Raw genomic sequence first — 14,794 nt, forward strand, 5'->3', positions numbered from 1 at the left:
ACCCACAGCAGGGTGTTGGAGGCTCCTTCCATTTGCCACGTGCTGGGTGCTGCCCCCCACCCGTCCCCGCTGCTCCTCGCTACTCCCTGCCCCAAGGGAGGGCCGGTCCCGGCTGCTGCCTGGCTCCCACGCCCTCACCCCTGCCGGTGACGACTTGGCACCCTGACCTGGAGACTAAAGTCTCTGGAAGAAACCCCGCCTGCTGCTTCCCGGGCTCGTAGAGGACTGGCTGTGAGGGCAGTGTGAGCTGCGGGTAAAGTGTTTCCCTTGTTCCTTCCAGAGGCCTTTTGGTTGGACGCGTCTGTGACCTCCCAGAAGGGCATCCCTGGGCTCAACTGACCTGCCCCCCTGCTCCTTCAGGTGGGTCTTTCCTCATCAGCCACAGCTTCCCTGGCCTTCTGTGGGCCGGCGCAGGTGCCGCAGGAGGGAGGGGTCAAGGGGAGGGAGAGAACACTACCCCTACCCCGGGCTTTGCAAATGCGGGTCAGGCCCTGTGTCAGCAGAGCCCGCGGTGCCCAGAGCCAGCTGAGACCCAGAGCCAGCTGCAGGCGGGCGGGGTGGGGGCGCAGAAGGGAGGGGCTCCCGACTCCCAGGCCGGGGCCCCAGGGGACTGTCTAGCCTGGTGATGTTTCCTGCCCAGCTCCAGTCTTTTCTCTCTCTCTCCGGCCCCCCACAGTCTCTGCCTACCATTCCTGGGACAGTCAGCTCTCAGGCCATATGTGCCTGGGCCTCTTTTCTGCCTCTAGACTCTAGGCCTGGGCCCTGGTTCCGTGGTAGCAGCAAATAACCCCAAGCAGGGCTGAGTTTTCTCTCAACTCCCCTGAAACGGTCCTGTTTTCTGTGGGCCTCTGGCTGCTGGGTCCAGCCTTCTGTCCGGCCTGACCAGGGCCCGGGCCTCTACCCCTGGCCAGCAGCCCTCCTGATGTCAAGCTCGCCCAGTGGCAGGACAGCACTGTTGCCGTGCTGGGGTGTCCTGTTGCTCCAACTCTCCTGCATCATGACATCTCCAGTGTGCCATGTGATGATGCACACTTGTGGGACTGATTCAACTGGTATTCCCCCCACGCCCACATTTGATTTCTCTTTTTTCCACCGAATCCACCAGATGTTTGGTCGCCTGGATGACACAGACTCTGTAGCAACCTCATGATGATTGAGAGTTGCAACATCTCAGCTGACCTGGGGTTAAGCCACAAGCATCCTAGACAGTTTCTTCTATTGCCCCACGATGGTATTGGGCCTCTGGGATCCCTGCCCACAGCTTGGACTTGGGATGGGCTACAGGGACAATGTTGACAAACCCACAGGCGCTTTTTCTTCTATTTTTAATTGTCTAACAATTGTGCAATGTTGTATATACACAGACGGGCATATAAAACACAACATCGTGTGTAAATAATAATAATAAATAAAAATAAGACGATACCATATACCTACCACTCGAAGAAATAGAATATAGTTACTACATAAGACTTCTGCGTGCCTGTCCCCCATCTCAATCCCTCAAAAGTTTCTGTTAATCATTCCTTTCTTTTTTTTTTTAAAGTCTCTCTCTCTGAATGTGTATATGTATAAACATTGCAGTTGAACAAGTATCAGTCTAGCTGTGATGGGGACAGCAATAGTGTCACTATTAGTGCATTACAGTTCCCAGGAAAAGAAAAGCTGAGAGAGGCAGTTCAGGGAGCTACAGCCATCTGTGATCAGGGTTCCCTCCACCTCTCTCCTTATCTGTCCTACTTTCTTCCTTTGGCTTGAAGCTTTTTCTGGAATTAAAAAAAAAATTAGGTGTTTGCTTTGTGTATTTTGTAATCATAGTTGCTAGAGATACCTCAAGCGGTGGGCTTCTGGGGCCTCGTTTATAAAGAGAGAGACAGAAACAGCACTTATCTCTTTGGGTGATATGAAGAGTAAATGGGATAAGACACTAAGGGGCTTTGGTTTGCCAAACCTCAGCTCAGAGGTTACGTTGGAAAGAAGCTCAGAGCCTCTCCCAAGGGCCCCCCTGGAATCTCCCTCTCTCACCTCGGGGCAGGAGAACACGACTGGCTCGTAACTGGCTTTCTCTCTTGTGTTTCTTCTGCCCCGAGGGACCCTCCTGCCCTGGGGTCAAGGGGCCACTTAACCCTGCAATGGCCCTTGTGAGGACCCAGAGAAAAGTGGGAGGCAGCAGGCTCTGAAGCATTTTGGGGAGGCCCGAGGAGCTCTGGGCCTGACATCGTGAAGCCAAGGGCTCAATTTGTCTACTGGAAGAGTGAAGTCAGCTGCTTCCTGAGAAGGGCTCCCCAAAGCTATTAGATTTTGTTCCCTCTCTCTTTCCTGTCTCCTCAAGTGTGAAATCCATCTCTGGATGATAATGCCTATTTATACAAGCCATGTCTGAAAACCAAAGTAGTTAATTGTATATGACTCACCTTATTCAGAAGGATGTTCAGATCAGTGTGTTAAGTTTATACTGGGGGGAGAAAAAAGAAGAGGCAACAAGATTTTGATTGCCTTGGTGCCAGGACAGCAGGGACACAGGCCTGTCACTGCTGACCTGTGTGGCTGCGAGGCACTGGGAAGGAAAGAGGCCTCTGCCCTGCTGCAGTTCTGCTACGGAGATGAGCCAATGCTGGTGGTAGGCGTATGTTCACTCATGTAATCCTTCCTCACACCCTGTAAAGAAAACGCCATTCTTCGGGTGAGGGTGGTAGGGCACAGACAGGCTAAACACGTCACCCAAAGTAGCGTGGTAGGCGGCAGGTGCAGCGTGTGAACCCAAACCCTACCATGAGCCGCTCCACCGCCGGGCCACCGCAGGTCTCTCCAGACTTGGGTTAGGGAGCCCTGCTTCTGCTCCCCAGGGAGTCACGAGGTGAGGGCGCCCAAGAAATCCTGCTCAGGCCTGGGACCTGGGGAGCTGCCCAGGCGCATGGGGGTGGGGGCGCGAAGGATGCTAGCCAGCCCTGGCACTGACTCCAGCGCCGGCCTCGGCCTGCCTGCCATTCTTACAGGGATGGAGGCCACCGCAGCCAGCACTTCCTTGCCTGACCCTGGCGATTTTGACCGGAACGTGCCCCGAATCTGCGGGGTGTGCGGAGACCGAGCCACAGGCTTTCACTTCAACGCTATGACCTGTGAAGGCTGCAAAGGCTTCTTCAGGTGAGTCCTCCCCAAGGGCAAGGGGAAGCAGAGGAAGCAAGGTCTCCCATGAAGAGAACCCCTGCATCTCCCTTGTCTCCTTCCTTCCCATGCCCATGGAACATGCCAGCTCTTCCCCACCCTGGGAGTGACAGGGTCTTGGTGAGATTATCTTCCTCCTCCCTTCCCCTCAGCTCCAGCTCTGGCCTCTGCCCCTCTCAGAGATGATGTTTCCGAGGTTGTTGCCTACGTGCCCATCTTTCCATTACGCCTTGGACCCACGGCCCCCTACCGGAACCTGTGTGTCTGTCCTTCTGGAGTGAACCTCTGAACAGATTGATGATCAGAGGCATGTCCTTGGGAAAACCCCAGAACTTGGCTTCGGAGCTTGTCCTCTGATCCAAATCAAACCATTCCTTGGAACAAGGGAAACTGCACCCTGGCTGGATCTCCATTCTCGATCTGCGCCCGTATCTTCACCCGTGGCTTGCTGTCCCGGGTTAGAAAGCTCAGGCGATGTCAGCAATGTGCCAGCGTTCCTGTTCAGTCAGGGCCAGTTTCTCTGCCGGCTGCCTCCTCTTGTCTCCAATGAGCCCAGTGTCACAAGTATGAACAGTATGGGGAAAGTACTGGAAAGGCTGGACGCAGGGTGTGCCCATCCAAAGCCAGGAAGGGAGGATGGGAGAGTGATGAATTGCAATACAGGACTGGGAACCATGAGAAACGTGGGCTTGGCATATATTGGAGCGAGAGCAAGAGGGAGGATTGTGGAAAAACTTATCAAAAACAGTGCTTCTGTATAATAGTCTTAATTGGAGGTGGATAAAAAAAAAAAGAACAGGGCTTTGGCCACCAAGAGAGAAAAGAGTGAACCAAGTCCAGGACAGGGATGCTGAGGTTGGCCTCATTCTCTGAACCGAAGGGCTCACCCAGTGGCTTTGAGGGCAGAGTGAATCAGAGCCTGGGACTTGCACGATGCCTGCTCCCCCCCCCAACTCTGGGACTCATGGGCCATCTGTGAACACAGCCTGCGACCCACCTGCCCTCTGTCCCGGGAATCAGCAGGCCTGGAGTTTCATTGCCTTGAGCAATCACTGGGCAGCGGGGTTTCTGTGGGTGCTAATTGACTGGCCTGGCGCGGGTTGCCCGCTTGGCTTCCTGGCAGGCTGCTCCCCAGCTTGGGGAACCAGACTGGCAGCATCGCTGGCTCAAGATCCTGTTGCCACGTCTCTCATTCCTCGGCACTTCCTGCAGAGTGGGCCTTCCAGAGCCCAGGTGCCACCTGGACCCTTTTCTGCAGGTAGAGGAGGGGGGTGGGTACACCCATGAGGGCTGCTTCTTATCATAAAAGGAGTCAGAAATGTGTGGGCTACGAGCTGACCGTGCCATTGTATGTTCTTGCTCAAATCTTTCAACTTCTCTGTTTCAGTCACCTCAACTAAGCACATGAGTTTGATATCTGACCCCTTTCATATATAGCATTAATCTGAGGATTGATGAGATGACATGTATAAAAGTGCCTTAAAAGACATAAAGTAGGGATCCCCGGGTGGCTCAGCGGTTTGGAGCCTGCCTTCGGCCCAGGGTGTGATCCTGGAGTCCTGGGATCAAATCCCACATCGGGCTTCCTGCTAGAGCCTTCTTCTCCCTCTACCTGTGTCTCTGCCTCTCTCATATGTGTCTCTCATGAATAAATAAATAAAATCTTTAAAAAAAAGACATAAAGTATAGGGGTGCCTAGGTGGCATAGTTGGTTAAGTGACTTGGTTTTGGCTCAGGTTCTGATCTCAGGGTCATGAGATTCAAGCCCTGCATCAGGCTCTGTGCTCAGCACAGTCTGCTTAAGACTCTTTCTCCCTCTTCCTGTGCCCCTCTTCTCTCTCCCTCTTAGATAAATAAATCTTTTTTAAAAAAGACATAAAGTACAATATGTTATTTTCAAGCTTGATGGGTCAATACTTATGTCCTTAATGGGACACTGCCCTAGGAAAATAAACACAAGTGTCTCCAGCCATCGCTCTTCTTTTGTTTTTTCTTTCACACACTCACTCACCAGATCTTAACGAACATCTGTGATCAAGGCACTGGGCTAAGAGCTGGCAATATGAGGACTTTCACCAAAGGCCCTATGTCACCAGTCTGCAACCCAAAGGTCTCCAACAGTTCTTGGGACTGTTTGGTTAATCCAGAGACTCATGCCCCCAATTCCCTTTTTCCAGGCCACCTATCCATGGGGTTCAGCTCTGGGAGATGGAACTCTTAGGTGGCTGCTTATGGGGTAATGACATATTGGAAGTCAGTTCCTCAAGAGTGGCTCCAATCCCCATGCACCTGTGCTTCCTGCCCTTGGACACACTACTAGGCCCCGAATCCTTGAGATAGGACCATGTTAGCATCTGGGTGGAGAGAGGACAGGTTCCCTTATGCCCAGGGTCAGGTGTGGGAAATGGCCAAATGGACAGGGACCGTATGTTTGCACATCTGTGTCACCACAGTGTGGCTCTGATGCCTGTGGTCACATTATGCTGTCACTCACCCTCGGCCCCTCCCTCCAACAACCCCTACATGAAAGTGCTGGCATTATGGGCAGCCTGCTACTTGTCTTGTTACCCTGTCCTTATCCACCTTATATCTTTCCTGTCCCTGCCTTGATGACTGGGCCAGGCTGCACTTTCTGAAAAGTCAACATCTCTTATTGTTTGTCTTGATCTTGTTTGATAAACACACACGCACACACACACACGATAGATCTTCATTATTTCAGGGATTCTGTATTTGCAAACTTGCCCACCTATTAAAATTTCCTTATAATCCCCACATCAATGCTTGCAGCATTTCTGTGGTCATTTCTGGACAAGCTCAGAGTGATGAAAAATTCAAGTCCCCTGGTGCACACATTCCCAGGCAAGACGGAACAAGGTGATATTCCGCCTCCTTGTTTCAGCTGTCATGCTACAAAAGAGTGTCCTTTTCGTGGGCTGTCTAGAGCCACAGTTTGTGGTTTTTTGCTTTTTGATGGTTATCTCACTAAGACGGCCCTAAGCATGGTGCCGAAGTGCTGTTGAGTGCTCTTAGGCACAAGGAAGCTTCAACGTGCTTTGTAGAGAAAACCTGTGCTTAAGAAGCTTCTTTCAGACATGAGCTATAGTGCTATTGGCCAAGTTCAGTGTTCATGAATCAACAACGTATATTACATAAGGCATCTTTAAATGGAAAGCACACATGAACAAGGTTATGTATTGCTTGATTGATGAAAATATTGTGACCAGAGGCTCGCAGGAGGCTAACCCTGGGAACAGTGGTTCCGGATGTGTTAGTTCTGTGTTCATGTTGACTTCACAGAACCAATGTGCCAATGAGAGGAATCCACTAAATATACACACTTGCTCCTCTTTTCTCCCCAATTGCCCTGCTTCTCCTTTGCTTCAACCAAATTCTATTCAGCGTTTTTCTGTTTTAGTCTAGTTCAAATAGAACCCTCTTGTCGCTTCTGTCTGTTTGCGAAACCCTGATCCCAGGAAGAAAGGTCTATACTGGTGGGAGGTACCTTCTCTGTCAGACTCCACAACCTTAGAAAGACAAAGATAAGTTCAACCATGCCCTTGCTCTCAGGGAGTTCACTCAGCCCTTTCATGGTCATTCTCAAGGAAAAAGCATCCCTTCATGCTGAGTCACGGGTGATTTTCCCAGCCCTGGGGACCAATAATGCCATTTGACCATTCATTGTTTGGTTTGACTTCGAAGAGAGTCAAACTAACCTGCCTGAGGATCTATTTGTGGTCATCCCAGCAGGTCCAAAACTCATAATCAAACCAAAATGGGATTAGGAAGGTTGGACAGAGACCACGGTTCTATTGATCTATGATCAGAAATTAGAGACCATCATGGGCCAATTCCTCCTATAAGTTATTTCTTGTTCTTTCTGCCTCCTGCTTCTCTGGAATAGATGGACATCCTCAGGGAAAAAATGATATTTCTAGTGTGAATAAAACATTGGCATAGGCAGGCTTCTAAAAGGCTATGTGTCCTGGTTATGTTAACACCAGCACATAAGGGCCAGAGGGGAAAAGTATGTAGGTCTACTACAAAGTGGATAGTGGGGTGATCTATGGATGTGAACGAATCTCGGGTCATGGGTGGCTTAGTCCAGGCTCTAATATAAAGGGAAAGGTATAAAGGACAGAGAAGAAAATCAGAGGGACCCCTCTGATGAAGAGAGTGAAGATTTAAGAGGTGGTCCTGGAAGGCAGGATTGAGAAACAGATCTAGCGTCTGCCTCTTCCGCGTGTCTTCTCCCTGCCTGCTGATACCTCCTTCACCCAGACACTGAAGCTGTGCACTGCAAACATCAAGCCAACAAATACAGTGGGGAGAAATGCTTTCTCGTTTCCTGGCCCCGAGGTTCTCAGGGACCTCATTAACTATGAGTTCTGTGGAGTGCAGGGGGCAAAAGGGAGGCTGGTAAGGATCCGGGAACAGGAGGAATGTCCTGGCTTTCAGGAAGGCCTTGTGACTGATACTTCAGGAGCCGTGATGTGAAGGGGAGCAGAGAAATGGGGGAGATGTCCAACGACTTCAGACTCCAAGTGCTCACCAGCACTGGAGGAAACAGAGAGGAGAGAGGAGGAGCTGCCCAGGGCATTCTATGGGCACAAGTAAATGAGTCACCACGAAGTCAGTGTTGCTGGAGAAAACTTTGTCCATTCAGCTTGGCAGCTGGCCCCCTTCCGTGGCGGCTCAAGGCTGTGAATGAAAGAGAACAAGGAAGGTTATCTATGGATGGGCCCAGAGGAGTTTTGGAGGCTTGAGCAGAGGAGGCCAGAATATTTGGAGAGGAAATGTCACTGGGTTGTCAAGAAAGGTAGTTGCAAGCGTGTGAAGAAGGTCTTATGTATCTTTGGGAACTCAGCACTTTCAGCAGGGCTCACTGGTGTGAAGTCACTCTCAGGACACCTAGGAGGTCCTCTCTGTGCTATGGCAGTATAGGGCCAGCAGAGAGGACCACCAGGGCTTACCCCACACTCCCAAACCGCCCATCTCAGGGACTGCCTCTATCCCAATGGCTTTGTCCTAGAGGAGACCTTCAAGCAGCCTCTGCTGCATGCTCTTGGATTTTTTTTTTCTTTAATTTACTTGGGAGAGAGCAAGCGCGCAAAGAGCACAAGTAGGGGACAGAGGGAGGAAAGGGCAGAGGAAGAGGGAAAAGCAGGTTCCTCGCCACCGAGCAGGAAACCTGACGCAGGGCTCGATCCCAGGACCCTGGGATCATGACCTGAGCTGAAGGCCGACACTTAACTGACTGAGTCACCCAGGTGCCCTGGACTTTAGGGGGCATGTTTGGACTGCTGCTCTGGCTTGGATTGGGACATGGTAAATTCATGCCGAGGACCATTATTGGGGAAGAATACCGGAAGCTTTGGAATCAAACAGATCTCAATTCTGATCCCATCTTCACACTTACTAGCTGTGTGACAAGAAGCAAGTGATCTAACTTCCCAGCGCCTTTCCCTATCACCTGTAGGGTAGGGATAGAGCCTACCTGCGAGGCTACTGGGCGCGTCGGAGGGAATGTCCGAAGTCCTGGCACAGAGGGCTCTCAGGAGGTGCTCGCTGTTATCCTCGTCCTTCTGTAGTGCTTGTGTCTGAGAGCAGAAGTCCTTTTCTCTCCTCTAACACAGAACCTGAGTGTGTGTGTAAATAATCCCTGCGTATGGTTTAAAAAGCAGCAGCGAATAAATAGTTCAAAAGGACATCTAAGCGAAGCGTACGTCGTCTCTACCCCATTCTCACATCCCTACCTCCTCCCGAAGCTGTCGCTGTGACCAGCTCATTGTGTTCACTTCCAAACTCTTTTTTTAAATCTTTTTTAATTTTTTTAAATTTTATTTTATTTATTTATGATAGGCACACAGTGAGAGAGAGAGGCAGAGACACAGGCAGAGGGAGAAGCAGGCTCCATGCACCGGGAGCCTGACGTGGGATTCGATCCCGAGTCTCCAGGATCGTGCCCTGGGCCAAAGGCAGGCGCCAAACTGCTGCGCCACCCAGGGATCCCTCCAAACTCTTTATATAAAAAAGCGTGTGTCTGGGTTCACGTGGTGTGCGCACACACTCACACCTGCACAGGACGATGGGAGTACACAGTCCTCGCCCTCTTGCATCTTGCTCTGACCTACTACAGAATGTTTGCTCAGTCTAGTTCCCGGGTCCACGTTCTTCCTCTGTCCTTTCCACAGCCCCATCACTTTGTGCGGATGCACTATGGTGTAACGGACCCTTCTCTTTTGATGAGCATTCAGGCTCCGTCCTCTGCTTCTCTGTACAGGGCTGCAGTGACCACCTTTACGCACGTACCTTTGGGCCCGTGGACTGATTTATTCACATGATGAATTCCTGGAAGTAGATTTGCTGCCTTAAAGGCTCTGAGTGTTTTACATGTCGGTGGATGTTGCCAAACTGGCCTCCAAAAAAAAGGCCTCGTGCTCTTTTTACCATAGTGTGAAAGTAGCTTCCTTTACGGTTGGTTTTTAAGCCCCCCGCCCGGGGGGAAGCCCTTGATGCTGCCACATACAAATGTGCCGTGTAGGTCCCACCTATCAGACCATGTAGGCCTTTCCCAGAAGGCCCTCCATCAGGCTCTGGTATCCAGATACTCAGAGTGGCAGTGGAGACAAAGCCAGAGCTGGCACTGGGCCCCAGGCTTGGGTTTTATAAGGTGTGTCTCTGATGATAGGGCCACCTACCCGGGCCTGAGACCCTGGCCCCAGGCGCTTCATGCTTCTGTGAATAGCCTGTCTGTCATGTTTTGATGAATTGGTCAATGTCCTCTCTCACCCCTGACTTTCTAGAAACTGTGTTTATATTTAGTCCGGTTGCACCACCCCAACCCCTCCTTCCTGAGCTGGGATATAATTGCCAACCACCCAGAGGATGACAGGGTCCAGGCTCAGAGAGCAGCTAAGGCAATGCGCTCCCATGGAAACTCGCAGCTCTTGTTTCTCAAAACCAAACCAGCTCACAAGCAATTAGCATTGGGAGGAAGGCAGGGCACGGGGTGTGGATCTTCGGGACAAAGCACAGAGCCAGAGCTGGGCCATCTGCCTGCCCTGACTTCTCACGGGCAGAGGCTAGATGACAGCCACATGCGTGGAAGTGCCCCTAGAAGGCAGGAGAATGGGGAAGAACTGGGCCCCAGAGCCCACGGGACCCACAGCCCTGGCAACTATACTGGGCTGGGCGCACCTGAAAGCCGGTTTGGGGGAGGACCTGGGTCTGCCTGCTGGAGCTGGTGAGGGAGCCTTCCATCCCCTGAACACTGATCGACACTCCAGAGTGTGACAGCTCTTCGTGCTCGCTAACCTCCATCTCCCTGGGTACAACTCCGGGGTCTCTTCTCTGATTCTGTATCTAGAGGAGCCAAGGAAGAGCTGCTTAGTATAATTTTTCATAATAATAATTTAAGAGCTCTATAAATTTACAGGCTGCTTTCTGCATCACGCAAATAGCGTGGGGACGTGTTGCACAGTTGGTGGGCTTTGGGACGAAGTACGGCAAAGGGTAAAGAGCACACACCTGTGTGGCATCCTTACCCTAGATCTGAGCCTTGCTGTGGGGATAGTGTACCCGGCCAGAAGGACTTTTAGCATTTTTTTTCTTCCTTCCTTTCCTCCCCTCCTCTTCCCTCCCTCTCCCTCCCTCCCTCCCTCCCTCCCTCCCTCCCTTTCTTCTCTTTCTCCTCCTCCTCCTTTGCCTCTTAGTATTCATGAGCTCCCTTCCCTTCTGTAACTACAAAGCTGGAAGCAAGGACACTGGTGTTTTTCCTCCCAGTATTTTCTTTTAAGCCAGCCCTGCATTTTGGGGGGATTCCTACCCAACCAACCTCATTGGAGTCCATTCCTGTTGTCAGGCAAAGCTGGGCTGAGTGGCCACCTCCAACTCTTCTATGTGTGGAAGCCTGGGCTGGGCTTCAGATTTACAGTGAGGAAGACAAAAGAAAGGTGGTGAAGTGCCACAACCTCTTTCTGAGCAACCTTGCAGCTGGGGAGATGCCCACCCGTGAGAGTCAGAGACAGGTGCGCTAGAGCCCACGGACGGAGCAACAGACGTGGGGGATGCGGGGCTGCCTCCCAGCTGGGGCGTCAGGAAGCTCTTGGCCCCCAGCGCAGGATTGGTGGGATGCTCTGGCTCATGTGTCTGGAGGTGCTCCTTTTGGTCCCCAAAGCCCTGGAGAATTCACAGGAAGAGCTCCGAGCCAGACAAGACAGCGGGTGGGAGGATAGGACCGACCCTGAGCTCCTGGGCAGAATGCCTGGTTGTAAAAAAACAAAACAAAACAAAAAACCAACAACAACAACAACAAAAGGGAAATGAGAGTTTACTCTGAATTAGAAACTTCTGGCCTTTGAGTAAGTTTAGAGAATTACGGGCATTCTGGGGCCTGAACATTTGTGGTAACAGCCAGAGCCTCAGAAACCATGAGTGGGAAGGAGTAAAGGGGTGAATCAATCTTCTGTCCTATGGTGATGGTAGCCTCTCATTTCGGGGTAGCCAAGGTACCTCCATACTTGCCTGTCCCTCTGGAGAGCAGCAATAGATGGATGGAGGCCCAAGGAGAAAGGCTGTCTGTTTCCATAAAGGTAGACAAAAGCCTGATACGTCTCTGGGCAGTCACCACAGGGTGGCTGTGGCGTTGGTGGGCTGGACTCTACCCCAATAGCCTTATGTTATCCCACCTTCCCACATAGACCGGTCTACTGGGGTGGGGTGGGGGGTGGGGGTGCCCTTTGGGTCAGGAAACAGGTAACAGGAAAGTGCTGGGGGCCCAGGTCCCAAACCAAGAGCAGCCACCTCATGGGCCTTGAGCTGTTGGCCTGTGGGCTCCATTTCATTGAGCAGCTTGAGTTTCTAGGGATGAGAGCGGTAGGCTCCAACCAAGAAGCCAAAAGCTGAGCCTCACATCTCTAACAGCCAACGGGGGAGCCTTCACTTCTTGCCAAATCGCCTCACCGATGAGTTTCCTCCCCTCAGTAGTCTCACCTATAAAACGAGGACATACGCCAATGGTCTCTTGGGAGTCTGATTGCCTGTGACTGCTGCAGGTCATTTCTATGTTCTCTTCTCCTCCAGCCCATGGGTCAAGTTGGTTTGTCCCCTTCTGTCCAGGTCAACTGATGAGTATGTTTGCCCTAAACCCCGAATGTCTTCTAGCGAATGTGAACAGTGAAGAAACATAACCAAGAAACATAACTAGTGTGTGACCGGCTCATCTCTGAGAGAGGGAAATGGTTGGGCCTGGGCCTTTACTTAAAGACTTGAGCATCTCCTCGGAAGATGCTGCTGCTCACAGAGAAAGGGATTTTGCCACCATCTTTCCCCAACCAAATCCTGTCACTTGTTCCAGGGCAAAAACAAAAAAAAAAAAAGTGGGGCCTGCACCTGCTAGGGCTGGGAAGAGTATGAGGAACCTCTAGGACACGGGAAGCTTCCCAAAAGTCCCATGGGGTGCAGTGTTCAAGCTTGCTCATGCACGCATGGGCACACATGTGTATGTACGCGCATGCACGTGTGTGATTTTACATAGGATACCAGGGGCCCCGGGGGTACCGGCTTCGTAGCTAAGAGCCTGCGGTAGGTCTCTGTCCTGGCAAAGCCCTTGCTTCCTCTGCCTCTCAAAAGGCCAAGGCCAGACCTGAGGTCTCCCACCCACTCATCTGGCCTTTTCTCTCTGGGTGTTTTGTCTGGATGCCTCAAGCTATAGTTGGGGCCCTTTCTCCCTTCTGCGTGCACCTGCGCACGTGTCTGTCCCTGGACCAGGGATGCTCTAGTCATAGATCTCCAGCCTCTGGATGACTTAAAGCCTCCACCAGCGTCCTCACCTCCCCAAGAGGCTCCCTAGAAGCAGTGAGGGCTGCTCTGCAGATTTTCGTATTTAAAAAAAGTTTCACTAGGTTAATTCACTCACATTTCCTGTGTAATTAAAAACAAAAAAAAAAGAGCGTGGGAAGTAGAGTATCATAAAAGTAAATCAGGGGCGCCAGGCTGGCTCAGTTGGTACAGCAGGTGACTCTTGATCTCAGGGTCATGAATTCAAGCCCCACATTGGGTATAGAGCTCACTTAAAAAAAAAAAAAAAAAAATAGAGAGTCCCATGTCAGGCTCCCTGTGTGGAGCCTGCTTCTCCTTCTGCCTGTGTCTCTGCCTCTCTGTCTTTCTGTCTCTCTCTCAAAAATAAATAAAATCTTTTAAAAAATAAATAAAAAATAAAAGTAATAATAAATAAATCCTTTCAAATCTTAAAAAAAAACAAAAAACAAAAAGGAAATCAAAGCAATGATGGAAGCAGAGAAAGAAGGAGGAGGCACCCAGAGTGTAGAGGTGGGGAGTGGTGGTCGCTGAGGGGGCCTAGGGCTGGGCCCCAAGTCCTCTGTGGGAGACATGGAGACCCAGGCGGTGGGGGGTTGTGGGCAGGGCTCGGGGGTCCCAGCCCCTGCAGGCAGCCAGGGCTGAGACTGGCAGGTGGGTGACCCGGAGGTGGCATGTGCTCTCTCCCCGGGCAGGCGAAGCATGAAGCGGAAGGCGCTGTTCACTTGTCCCTTTAACGGGGACTGTCGTATCACCAAGGACAACCGCCGCCACTGCCAGGCCTGCCGGCTCAAGCGCTGTGTGGACATCGGCATGATGAAGGAGTGTGAGTGTTCCGGGCCCAGGGCAGGGGTAGCCCGGGAGGGGGACTGTTTGAGCTGCTCTTCGGGCAGCTTTGGCCCCACCGGGCTGCGTGCGGTTCCCCTGGGGCTGCAGGCACCCGGGGCCTGGAGCTGGGGCGCTGCAGCCAGGACAGCAGGGTCAGAGGCCCCAAGGGGGTCCTGCGAGCCTCTTGGGGATCTGTGTCGCAGTCCTGGGAGGGGCCTCGCCCTCTCCAGTGTGACCCATCTCCCAGATGGGTCCTCCTCTAGGACGGCGTCACTATTGTCACCTCCCTGTTCCTCGACCTCCTGGGAAAAGGCAAGGCTCAAGGACCCAGGGTTCTTTGGACTTTGGGAGAGTGAGCTGCTGAGGCTGGGGAAGGGCAGGAGTGATGGGGAGAATAAATATGCAGAGCCTGGCTGGCATCGGGTGCCACCCTGCCCCAGCCTTCCAGCCACTTTGGCCCCACGGGCAGATCTGGGGGCCGGAGACCAGGGAAGACCAGGGGGAAAGAGCCTGTGAGGGAGAGCACTGGACTCTAGGATGACCCTCTGGATCCAGATGGAGAGAGAAGGGCGGTCCTATAGGACATCCTGTCCAGCTCTGGGGTCGGAGGAGAGGACGAATGGCAGATTCATTTGTTCCAACCCTCAGTTAAAAACAACCCCTGGACTTTGCATCTGAGCCCTGGTACAGTTACTTGGTAACCAGAACAGCCATCGAATTCAGTAGCGCCTAGCAGGGGCTGGTCAGGCCCTCCCTGGGCTGGAGACCAGAGCTGTGGGCCGGCCTGGGCACAGGTGCCCTCTGCACATCTGGCCCCCCTGCTGCCTTTTGCTCACTCCTGTCTGCAGTCTGCACACTGATCCCGTCCTTGGCCCTGGGACAGGGCTTATGCCCCGCTAAGCTGGGGATCTGAGGAGGCTTAGGAGGGGTGCTCAGATGCAGGTCCTCCTGGCTATGGGGCTATTGCTTTGGGGGGTGAGGG

The 14,794-nt window shown here is 52.2% G+C and overlaps 1 protein-coding gene across 3 annotated transcripts in view; it reads left to right on the top strand.

The window, feature by feature from the left end:
- The window catches only part of VDR (vitamin D receptor), a 57,023-nt gene that overhangs the window by 21,318 nt on the left and 20,911 nt on the right, over nt 1-14,794 (top strand). For 2 of the 3 annotated variants that reach the window (XM_072765448.1, XM_072765450.1), the window contains 3 exons: nt 281-360; nt 2,997-3,144; nt 13,680-13,810. In XM_072765448.1, the coding sequence (XP_072621549.1) occupies nt 2,999-3,144; nt 13,680-13,810 (277 nt within the window). In that variant the 5' untranslated portion in view covers nt 281-360; nt 2,997-2,998. The remainder of the gene's footprint in view (nt 1-280; nt 361-2,996; nt 3,145-13,679; nt 13,811-14,794) is intronic. The other variant, XM_072765449.1, reaches the window with a different exon arrangement.

Source organism: Vulpes vulpes, chromosome 8, assembly GCF_048418805.1.
Source record: "Vulpes vulpes isolate BD-2025 chromosome 8, VulVul3, whole genome shotgun sequence".
In the NCBI taxonomy this organism is placed as follows: Eukaryota; Metazoa; Chordata; class Mammalia; order Carnivora; family Canidae; genus Vulpes; species Vulpes vulpes.